The 12,569-nt window shown below is 43.3% G+C and overlaps 1 protein-coding gene across 1 annotated transcript in view; it reads left to right on the top strand.

Moving 5' to 3' along the window:
• Positions 1-11,646, top strand: part of Rsph3 (radial spoke head 3) — a 48,029-nt gene extending 36,383 nt beyond the window's left edge. The window contains exon 9 of the mRNA XM_036168521.1: positions 11,538-11,646. Coding sequence (XP_036024414.1) covers positions 11,538-11,591 — 54 coding nt within the window. The 3' untranslated portion in view covers positions 11,592-11,646. The remainder of the gene's footprint in view (positions 1-11,537) is intronic.
• The last annotated feature ends 923 nt before the right edge of the window (positions 11,647-12,569 follow it).

The following is a 12,569-nucleotide window of genomic DNA, read 5'->3' as shown; positions in this document are numbered from 1 at the left end:
TGTTCAGAGAGAAAAAGATTGCTAGTCAAGGGCTCTGTCTAAAGGACAGTGAGACTGCACTTCAAAATTAACGAAAAATAAGGCTTTGCCAGATAGTGAAAAACTAATCAGTCTCAACAGACCTCATGGACACACTGTACACATGTACCGAAAAGATCTGTGACTAGTAGGTCTATCCTAAGAGAAATATTAAATACTGAATGAAAAGATAGTAACTCAGATGCACACAAATAAAAGGTATCAATAAGAGCCATATGAATGCATATAAAAGACTAACTTTTCCCTTTTCTCTTTCCTCCACAGTCTCTCTCTCTCTCTCTCTCTCTCTCTCTCTCTCTCTCTCTCTCTCTCTCTCTCTCTCTCTCTCTCCCCCCTCTCCCCAATAAAGCTCTAGAAGGGTTAAAAAAAAAAAAAGACTAACTTTTCTTTGTAACTTTTTCTCTTGCCACTTAGAGAACTGCATCATAAAGCAGTCATTATAAACTTACCAGCTGGCTCCTACAAGATATAATTTTCAGATTAGCAATATAAAGGTAGGGAAACAGGATGATACTAGAAGGAAATGTCCATGTACTATTAAAATGAAGCCTGTATTAATCGGAAGTAGATTACATCCAACTAAAAAGTGAACTGTAACCCCCAGAGCGGCCACTGAGAAAATAACTTTGAAAGAATAGTAAAAAGGAACAGAAGTCTTATATTGTGTAGTTGAAGACATGTGTTTAGTGCAAAGGGGGCGATCATGGAGGGATAGAAGCACAAGATCGAGAAGACTGTGAGAAAGGCAGCAGAATGGACAGAGGAAGTCTCATAAGCAATTGCATGAAATGGTTTAAACGCCCAGCTCTCAGAAGGCAACAGCTAGCAGAGTATAAAATAAAATGATCCAACCATACTGTCTGCAAGAGACACAATTTGACACACGCAGGGAATCTCTGTTTAAGTTGCATGCCTAGGGAAGACCTGTGATTCAAGGACACAGAAGTTGAAAGGAAAAGTATGGAAGACAACAACACACTGAAGCAAAGCCGGAGCTGAAGGGCCTCTACTGACAGACCATAGGCAGCAGTCAGCCTCCAGCAGACACCTCAGCACTTCCAACGGAGCATGTGCTTACTTGGGGTCACAGTTGTAGAGGTCTTCATCTGCAGTCACTTGACTCCATTGTTTGGACCTGAAATGAGATATGGTAACCAGCATGTAGCACAGGCTGCTCACCTCATGGCAGCCAGGACAACCATAGAGAAGAAGAGGAAGGATCTTAGAACCAGCTACCCCCCTCCAAAGCATGCCCCTTCCATGATGTACTTCTTCCAATGAGGGGCCCCTGGAAAGGTCCCCAGCACCTCCTTAACGGGCTCTCCCAGCTGGAGAACAGGTCTTCCACATGAGCCTGTAGGGAACATACATAGGCAGCTGCAGCACCGACTTTAAAAGAATAACGAGAAATAAACCATCTTAGAATGCTAATTTCTCCATGAGGAAAGCACAACACTTAAAATGTATTTGTACTTACAAGTGTGTGAGAATTAATCTATCAAATACAAGAATGAGAACTGTCAAATACCTTTCTGTCATTGAAGATTTTTTTAATCTTTTGCCATCTTCAGATTTTTATTTTTAAATCAAACCCCTACTTTGAACAATGGATAGTATTAGCAGAAGATCAAGAAGTGTCCGGGATGAAATCCTTTATAGACTAATAACCTTGGGTATGGTAGAGCACTCCCTCAACCACAGAACCCATGCAGCATTCTCCAGGGTCATTTTGGCCAACATGTTTTTTGTTTTGTTTTGTTTTTTAAATGCTCAGCATCACTAATCAGCAGGGAAATGCAGTTCCAAACCACAGTAAGATAGCACTTTACCCCAGTAAGGTGGCCATTAAAAAAGACAAAGAGCCGGGCGGTGGTGGCGCATGCCTGTAATCCCAGTGCTCAGGAGGCAGAGGCAGGTGGATCTCTGTGAGTTTGAGGCCAGCCTGGTCTACAGAGCTAGTCTAGGACAGGCTCCAAAGCTACAGAGAAACCCTGTCTTGAAAAAAACAAAAAAAAAAAAAAAAGACAAAGGTAAGTGCTGGCAAAGGAGAAGAAGGGAAGCCCATGCACACTGTTGTTGAGCAGGTAAACTAAGACAGACATAGAAAGAGTATGGTGGATCCTTAGAGAAAACAGAACTACTGATCAGCCAGCAATCTGGTACTCTGTTCGCTAAGAGGAAGCGAAGGGAGTCAGAGAACAACATCTACACTCCCACTATGGCACAACACACAGTAGACAAGATGCCAGACCAGCCTAGGGGCCGCTGATGGAGGGAGAGGCCTTTTTAATGGGGATGTATGTATAATGTTATGGTGGTCGGCCACATAAAGAATGAAACTCTGGGGGCTGGAGAAATGGCTCAGCACCCACATGGTGCCTCACAACCATCTGTAATGAGATCTTCTGAATACATAATAAACAAACAAACAAACAAATAAATCTTTAAGAATGAAACTCTGTCATTGGCAGCAACATGGATAGTACTGGAGACACCATGAAACCAGGCACAGAAAGATACATACATGTCCTCATGATCTAGAAGCTGAGATTTTAACCTTTATAATGTAGAGATCTTGCAGTGGGTACTGAAGGGTAGGAAGGATAAAGGGGCAGAAGAGAGAGGGCAGGGGAGATGGCTCAGCGGTTAAGAGCACTGACTGCTCTTCCAGAGGACCAGGGTTCAATTCCCAACACCCACATGGCAGCTCACAACTGTCTGTAACTCCAGTCCTAGGGTGCTAAAACACCAATGTACACAAAATCAAAAAAATGGGGGCAGAAGAGAGAAAAGTTGGCTGCTGGGTACCAAACTACAGTTGTAGGAGTATTAGTGTTCTAAGCATAGCACAGTTGGGAGACTATAGAGTGTAACAGCTTATTAGACATTTGCAAATAAAAGGAGTGTGTGTGCAAAGAATAAAATATTTTTTAAAAAATAAGTGAAAAGAAGTTAAAGGCTTCCAACACAAACATGATAAATGTTTGAGGATACAGAAATACTAATTATTAATTTGATCATTACAGATCATGTGCATATATCAAGTTATCACACAACTTCTCATAAATATGTAATTTAATATGTCAATAAAAATAAACTTACCTGTCATAGGTAGAAAAAGAACATGTTCTAAAGAAAAAACTGCATCCTATGCCAAGATGTGCCAATTCCTGGAACTGGCAACGGTGCTTTTAAACAGCTCTTAGAAATGTCTTTGGTGAAGTAAAATGAAAAAGAATAAGAAATCTCAGCATTAAAGAAAGAAACAATTGATATTCTAGAACTGAAAAGCCATTCCAGCCTCCCATTGTCCACTAAACAAACTCGGCTCAAGGGCCGCCACTCTGTGAGGCCTTCCTGGGGCTCCAGCATCCGGCAGCCCACACATAGCTCATGGAAGGAGGGGAACTCAGGAACAAAAAAGTAGATGCAAGGACAGTCTCCTCACTGTTTACAGTCGGTGACTGATGGTGACAGAGCAGAGCTGGCCTTTTTGATTCCAGGAGAGGGACATTGGTCCTGCACCCTTCAGTAGACATGGCCTACTGCAGATAGAAGTACCATGCCTTCTTTGGCTTGTTCTTGGGACAACAAGCCTTATTGCTATAGCTGTACAACATGGGTAGGTCAGTGACTTCCAGTGAATTCTGCCAGGGTTTACATCACTGTATTAGCCCTTGCCTATAGCCAGCACCTCTGGCGCAGAGACTGGATCCTGATGTTCACATGCCACAAGGCTAGCTGCGTCTCTGGAAGGCCAGCCTGCAGGAGATGAGTACTGGATAAGTTGACTCTGACCTCATCATTCACCCCAAATCCAAAGTGTTCCCCATTCCTAGATGCCCCATCATCTAGGCCGTTCATAGCTCTAAAGCAGCACTACAGGCAGACCATGAGCCACACGGCCTGTTACATCAGTTGACTAACTGTTACCTGTGTGTCCAGCTCCGTGACTTGCAGCTGTCCAGGCCTTTATCACATGTCCTGTTTCATATTTTGTTTCCTATTAATGGTTGTCCACAGTGGCCACTTAGTTTACTTTTTTTCCCTCACAGCTCAGAGAGCTAGCTAGCCTCATGTGACTTTCCCAACAAGACTTGATATTCTGTGTCATGGCTTTAAATTCTTAATCTTTCAATAAGAGCTCTTCAAATGGTGTAGTCAGGCCTGTCCAGGATGTTGTAGGGCAGCATCCAGCCTTCTTCCTTCTTCTTGGATTTTCCTTTGTCACCACTGATATTGACCCTATCCAACACAACAGGGCAGACATACCCATGACTGGCCCTAAGTCCAAAGTGTCCTTGTCATTTAGAACCACCATGGCCAGTCCAATCCACTCGATAGCAGTGACTTGGAAAGTCTTCCGAGCCATTGGTTAAGCACAGCTGAGAATGGTATCATTATGGTCAACTCAGACAGAACTAAGAATGAAACCACTTGTAGAATGGAGGGGTCTTCTATATTCCACCAGAAAATTCTGCCATTACAAAGGGGGTTGCTTGGTCACACTGGGCCCAAGGGATGACCAGGTAGAATCATAAGAAACAATGCCCATTCTCCACTATCCTGTGCCCACTGAAGCTGAATTCAGCTGGCATCTAGGAGACCCTGAGAATGGGCTGCCACAGAGCACTCTTGGATGGCATCTTGACAGGATGAGTGTGGCCTGCTCAATTTCAGGGCCTGCAGTGCCCTCCCAAAGCAGGGAGGCAGTCTCAGCTATGTTCCACAGTTATCAGCATTTATCTGCCAGTTTTTTTACCAGTTTCACTAACCTGTGAGGCCCTTGAGGACCAAGACACACTTCGTTTGAATTCTCAGTATCCACCTAACAGGGATCTACAGTATTTGTTGAATAAATGAGAGGGGGATTAACCAATCAGTGTCGCCCTTAGTGCAGTCAGCCTTGAATCCTATCAAACTCCATCATTTGTTTCCTGTGCTGTTCTAGCCCCTAGACTGCAGATAACATGGGCTTCTGGCTTACTTCATTTCCCAAGCCCCATTCTTAGCTCGCAGATGACGGCTGCTCAAATGACCGAATCGTTCACTTTTTCCATTTCATAGAATTTATAATTCCTAGAATTCTATTGTGTCAGCCTGATTTTCAAATCTTTCCCATGACTCTGATTCTCCCTAAATCTGTTCTCCACTTTTTTTTTTTCTTTTTTTGGTTTTCCAAGACAGGGTTTCTCTGTGTAGCTTTGTGCCTTTCCTGGAACTCGCTTTGGAGACCAGCCTGGCCTTGAACTCACAAAGATCCACCTGCCTCTGCCTCCCGAGTGCTGGGATTAAAGGTGTGTGCCACCACCGACTGGCTTCCACTTGTTGAGACAAGTCATTAACACATATTTCAGGGGCTGGTGATGTGGCTCAGTCAGCAGAGTGTTTGCCTAGCAGGCCTTAGGTCCTGGGTTTCATTCCCCACACTGGATAATGTGGATGCAATGGAGGATCAGAAATTCAAGGTCATCCTCATTGATTTAGTGAGTTCAAGTCTAGCCCTGGGCTACATGAGACCTTGCCTCCACACTAAAACTATTACTACTAACAATTTACTTTAGAGATTACTCACATCTTAAAGTTCTTCAAAGATAATCTTCCATTAAGTCGTGCCTCCCTTTTCAGTCCCCTTGCTGGAATGAACCAAGTTGATGTGTGCTATAAAGGTGTTTGCATACCACTACTGGGTTCTCCACCCTGCATCATCCATGTCTCCAGGTGTTTAGATGGGACTCCTTCCCAAGGGAAGCAGGGTTCCAGAGGCCAAGCATCATGTGGCTGTGTGCCTTGTGCTGCCTGTCCTACTGGAAGGTACTGGCTTCCCGAGGCAGCAGGAGAGAAGAAGAGCAGGGTGCAGCCTGTGTAGAAGGTGCTGTGTGTCGTACCGGGTCCAGGCAGGAGAGGCTTCAAGGGCAGTGCTCAGGAGTCACACCTAATCTCCCATGGTTTGAGTTCACTGCCCTTGAACAGGTCTATTGCAAAGCTTAAAATGATGCCCAACAATAAATAATGCATGTATATACTAGGTAAGAAGTGACCAGCCACACTCAAGGCATCCCACAGCAGGACCTTTCAGCTGCTCCACCCTGCAAGGCGACCTCCTGTTTCCCATGGTCCCTGCTGGCTTTGGCCATCTCTCATGGGCACTGTGGCAGAGCTGGCAGAGCATCAAGTGGCCAGCAGTGGTAGCCAAAGGGGCTAGGTTCCCAATCACTAGTGTCAGCCGAGTTCTATCAATGTATGGCTTCAAAAGAACCTCAGACAGCTGCCACCAGAACACTGGCAACTGCCAAACCAGCCTCACCCTGTCCTGCCTTCCCTGTGGCTCCAGGCAGACAGTGCCTTCCCACAGGAGGGGGCAGTACAAGGCAGGAGCTTCCAAATGTTCTCTCTGAGAGGAAGCGGCAAGGCTGTACACCCATCACCTCACCTAGAGGCCCTTGATGGCAGATTCTCCCTGCCTCTGGTCCACTAGCTTCTGAGAGATCAGAAACAACAAGCATGTACAGCAAGGTGGGAAGAGAAAGCAGACAGCATCCTGCCTGCAGCTAGCTGATGGAGAAGCAGGGAGTTTCCAGCCAGATTGGGGGAGGGTATGTATGTATGTATGTATGTATGTATGTATGTATGTATGAATGATGTATTTTACCATTATTTTTAAATACCCAGAAGGGTTGTAGACTCTGTCCAGCACTTCATCTAAGAGGAAAGAGGAAGCAGCTCTCCAGACACTTAATTGCTGCCAGCCCCCTTCTCAAGTCCAGCCTGTCCGATAACATGATTGTGTGATATAGCTCAAAGTGTACTGTTAGCCAGCGATGAAAGTGAAACTCTTACTGACATCTGTGGTTCACAACCATTGATCTCCTCTAAACACGAAAACATGAAAGAGGGACAAAGAGACCCAGACAGTGCCACCAGGCTGCCACCTTACCATGCCAGTTTTAACCCTTGGCATCCAACAGGTCCTTTAACTTTGTAACAGAGGCATTGTAACCCATGGGAGAAACAAAGTGTGGCTTCGCACGCTTTGCACTGACGCTTCAGGAAGGTTCCATAGATGTTTAGACACCTTCCTCCCTGTGTGACGGGAACTCAGAGCATTTTGTACAATGCTGAACTGGGTTCATTTATGATATTTGTGAGATTTTATTATTTGTCTTTGTAGAACTACATCTGGTTACACTGTTTTTGAAAATTGAATGGAATATTCATAGCCTGAGGTTTCATAGACAGAAATGAAGGTAGCTGAGGCTCTACAAGAACAAATAATACTTTAAGATTTAAGATCTGACAGCTGGGCTGGAGAGATGGCTCAGAGGTTAAGAACACTGGCTGCTCTTCCAGAGGTCCTGAGTTCAATTCCCAGCAACCAGATGGTGGCTCACAACCATCTGTAATGAGATCTGGTGCCCTCTTCTGGCCTGCAGGGATATGTGCAGGCAGAACACTGTATACACAATAAATAAATAAAAATATTAAAAAAAAAAAAAAAAAAAGATTTGACAGCTGAGCACATGAGAATTACATTAAAAACATTTATGAGCCCTGAGATGCAGGACAGGCAACCACCATGCTGTGATTGGCAGTTACATCATAAGAACCCAACACCAGTGTGCAAACATGGCATGACCAGTGTCACAGCGCTGGCCTACATTATCCAGACAATGAAGTCATAAAACACTATGGCTTTATCTGCACAAGGTCTAGGAATATGGCAATATTATCTCTGATGGGTTGTACAGACCATTCTAGTACATTGTGCATGGTTAGAAAATGCTAATTTTTATCATAAGAACTGCTACCTAGGTAGACCCACTAGGCCTAAGCAATTTACAGATTGTTTGGTTAGTCGGCTACATACATAAATGAATCCATTTGATGGGCTGCATTGTCAAATGATTAAGTGGAGAAATACCAATTCTTTCCAAAGACTGTCTACTTCATGAAGACTGGTTTAAAATGTGTGTATACTAAAATTACTTTTACTTCACTCCTCATCCTGAGTTGTAGAAAAAAATTATTTTGTTCTGTCTTGTGTAGATTGACATTTTCTGGAGACAATTAGAGTAGATCTTGAGCAGGAAATGGCATCATATTTGTATTTTTTAAAGATAACTATAGCAAATCTGTAAAAGTTGGAAAAAGAATGGAAATAAGAAGGTTAATTGGTACTATTCAAGTTGTTGAGACAAGGGAGTGAGACTTTGCTAGGGTGGTGCTAAATGCCAGGGCCAGACACACAGCTGTGGGGAAGGGAAGATGTCCATCTGAGAGACAGGGCCGGGAGGAGCTAAGTTCTGGTAGAGAATCTGGCTCCAAATTCAGTCTGATTTTGCATTCCTGGAGTCAAGATTTGACAGTGTGGCATCTGCCTTATCAGGCTTCCTGGTCATTGAAACAGAAGCCAGTCAAATGGCCTTGCAGTTTCAGAGGTGAAAAGCAAACACTGGTTATTTTCTGCTTTAAATGTTTTTTTCCCAAAAAATCTCTGTGCCAGAACAAAGGTGTATCATTTACAGATGCTGTAGGCTATCTTTGGTGCCCTAAGCGTGTTTTTGTGTTTGCCTCAAGCTGGGCACTAACCCTCTGGTTTCAGAGACGATAGCAGTGATGGAAATGGACCTGAGCTCCACCCTAATGATATGTATACCCTAGACTCTGACACTTGAGGACAACCATTGGAAAGATCCCTATTGTGAGTAGAGACAGAAAATTAAAGAATGGGGCACTTGTGGCAGCGACAGCAGCAACTAGCTTTCAGGGAGGGAAGACAGCAGCTGCTATCTTGGAGTCTGAAGGGTTTGTGTTGTGGGGGAACACGTGATGGATAAGGAAGGAAACTGCTCAGTGACGAGTGTTGGGCAAGAGACACTGGACTGGTCTAGGGCATTGAACCGTGAAGGAGAGAAGTTGAAACCAAAGCTCTTGGAAGAGTGAAGACATCCACGGGGCACAGCTGTAGAACGCTCTAAGGACATGAGGTGGGAAGAGGGCTGAACAGACAGATGACCTAGTCGGAAGAGCAGGAGGAGCCGGGACCAAGGAGGGGGCAGACTGCAGGACACTGCTTTTAAGGGATCACTCGGGCGGGGTGCCTTTAGGCAATGGTTTATGATAAACCAAGCACCTAAAAAAACAGATTTTATAAAGGAGATATCTTTCTATAAATAGATTTATGTTTATAAATCACATCTCATGAGACATGAGATGTAAGATTTATAAATAAAATATAAGATTTATAAATATAAATCACGACACATTTATAGGTTTCATAGAAGAAATCATGTGCATCATGTGTCACATTTTGAGGTCCAAAATAATATTCTGTCAGAATATAAGAGGAAAGTTTTGATCTCCGTGAATCCATGTCAGTTTCAGCAAGAAGTCCTTAGTGGCTTTTTGTTTTAGCACATGCTCTGTTTAATCTGTCACTCGGGACAGAGCTGTCATTTTGCTCTTATGCCACATAAGTCCCCCAAAGAAGAAATAAATGGTTGTGACTGGCAATGTGAACAGTGTTCCTCAAAGCTACTATGTGATCCTTGGAATCTGTGACTATGCGCACTTATGGCAAAGGAGACTTTGCAAAGAGATATTGTTACAGCTTTGAAATGGAAAGGGGACCCCAGATGATCCAGACAGACAGAGTCTTAGTTCTTTCCTCGTTTCTATGTCAGGATATCTAAAGAAGCAGTTTAAGGAGGGAAGGGATTAATCTGGGTGACCATTTAAGGGATACATCCCATTATAGTGGGAAAGCGTGGGGCAGGAGAGGAACCCCACTGGTCAACTCAGAGGTACGGCCAGAGTGCCCACCTCCAGCTGACTCCAGCCCTTCCCTACTGAGCTGGGCAGTAGTGGTCAACTCCACAATAACCATCTATGTGAATTAGGGAAACATGAAACTATCTAGAGAAATTGTACTGTTAATTTTGAGAGACTTGCTAATGCTTACAAGCAGCATGTGCACCATGTGTTTCCAGACTTCCCACGATGCTGCTTATGAACCATATGCAGACTGAACAGAATGTCAGGTGGACTTTGTTTGAAATTGACAACTGACTATGTCCACATGTTTCACACAGGACTGAATTATCTCCATGTTTGTGAAGAAATGGAATAGGAACTTACAAACTTAGACTTTTCACCATGTCAAGAGACATTGTCTAGAAGTGTGACTTTTGATGGTGTGAATCCTAGCATTTAGGAGGCAGAGGCAAGCATATCTGTGAGTTTGAGGCCAGCCTGGTCTACATAGTGAGTTCCAAGATAGCCAGAGCTATATAGTGAGACCCTGTCTTAAGGGAAAAAAAGGAAAGAAAAGAAAAAGAAATATGGCTTTAATTTGTTTGTATAGCATTTGTAAATAAAATGTCCCTGGTTCTAATGAATATTTATCATTCCAAGCATGTGGATGTTCATATGTATAGAGGTGCACATGTGTGGGGTACTTATACAGGTGTGTATGTGCCTACAGAGACCGGAAGTTGACATTGTCAGTCTCCCTTGATTAATCCCCACTTCATTCACTGAGGCAGGGTCTCTCACTGAACCCAGAGATAGCAGCTATTCTAGCTCATCAGCTTACCCTGGGGGTCCTGGGTCTCTGCCTCTTCAGCATTGCAATTACAGGCAAATTGAAACACTCACTTGGTTTTTCTGTGAAAGCCAGAGATCCAGACATGTCCTCACATTGGCACAATAGGCAATTTATCCATTGAGTTATCCCCGTTCCCTCATTTCAAACCTCCTTAAGTCACAGATATCTATTTTTAATTAATAAAGGTAACAAGATTTACCTGAAATGGCTCACCTACTCACCTACTTCTGATCACTATATAAATAAGGTAGGAAGATAGGTAGGCAGGTAGACAGATAGGCAGATGGGCCAGTGGGCAGACAGACAGACTAACTTTATTTCCTCTAAGGAAAAAACTCAAAATTTGCAAATTATATAAAGGACTCACCAATATATAAAATTTTATTTCTAACACTTTTTCACTTCTTGTGTGTACCTGCTGTAATAATTCCCAACAAAGCCACAATGCATAGAATGTTAGTATGAACTATTTCAAAGTATAGAATGATTTTAGAAGATCCATTCATTACCTCATCAGAATTGCTCCATTATTAGTCATCCATAAAATATAAGTCATTACCTTTTTGGTTCCAGATTTGGATTTTCAAGAAGGGACTTGTTACATAGCCCCACTCCACCTAGACCTCATGAGGCTCATGCCTCAGTCTCCCAGCCCCTAGGTTTACAGGCGTACGTCACCACAGCAGGCTTAGTCTACTGTGCTAACATTCATTTAATCTTAGACAAAGAAGGATTGTGTGTTCCTTTCTGCTGGAGTGTATCCCCTGGTCTCCTTTTCGGAGTTTCTGAGAAGGGGGACTCATGGGAAATTACATTACCTGCCTGCTGTTGTAGCTTTTGTCAACAAATGCTGTCCTTCATTAATCCAATGTTGTGTATCTGTGTCTTACAGGGGTCCGTCTTTTTCCAAAACCAAGCTTCACACTTGTCACCAGGAAGACTCTAACAGCAGTCTTAGAAACCACTGGCTCATTTTTAATGGGGGAAGGGAGAAATGAAAATATGAGGGTTTTTTTTCTTTTGTGGTTTTATTTACCTATTGTAGATTATTCATTAAAACCTTTTTTTAAAACATCATTGTTTTCAATTGCTTAAAAAAAAAAAAGCCATAAAGCACCACCTACTCTTTTCAAAATGAAGAAACATCTGTACAAAACCATAGCCTGTGAATTGTGACCATCTCCCACTGTGCTAGAGCAAGCTGCACACTTAAAGTAGGTGTGTCTGGTGTATATACTTTGCCATTGAGTTAGTCAACAGATACAGTGTAGTGTGCTGTGTGTTGGGACCCATTGTGGTGACCTAGAACACAACAGTGAGCAAACAGCTGGGGCTGCCGCCCTTGCCTACAGCTCCTGAACATTGTTAACAGTCCTGCTTCCCTCCCTAGGCAAACTTCTTAAACCTCATTATGGCTGAGGTGAGGTACTCCAAAAGGAGTTCTTGTTGGTTGGTTGACTTGGGTGCTGAAGATAACATAACCAAGACCACATTTTTTTTAAAAAAAGGGGGCACCCCAAAAGTACTTTATTTTTATGTGTATATCTGTTCACTGTGTATATGCCTGTGCCTTTGGAGGCCAAGAATAGGGATTTGGAATCCCCAGGACTGAAGTTACAGATGATTATAAACTAACATGTGGGTGCTGGGAATTGAACCTGGGTCCTCTGGAAGAACAGCCAGTACTCTTAACCACTGAGCTATTTCTCCAGCCCCACTGAAAGTACTTTTTAAAGCAGTCCTTTTTTTTTTTTTTTTTTTTTTCCTTCAGTGAATACAAGTTATGGATCAGCCAGTCTGGGGCAGGGTCTGAACTTTTTTGAAATCTTCCTTTAGTGGGATGTGCAGTCAGACGGACAGGTGAAGACCTCTGCACACCATCTCCTCTCTCAACACCAGCCTCCTGTTTCCATTTTACCTAGAC

The sequence above is a fragment of the Onychomys torridus genome, chromosome 19, assembly GCF_903995425.1.
Source record: "Onychomys torridus chromosome 19, mOncTor1.1, whole genome shotgun sequence".
NCBI classification, from domain to species: Eukaryota; Metazoa; Chordata; class Mammalia; order Rodentia; family Cricetidae; genus Onychomys; species Onychomys torridus.
The sequence above is the reverse complement of the archived record's forward strand: the minus strand, read 5'-3'. Positions and strand labels throughout refer to the sequence as shown.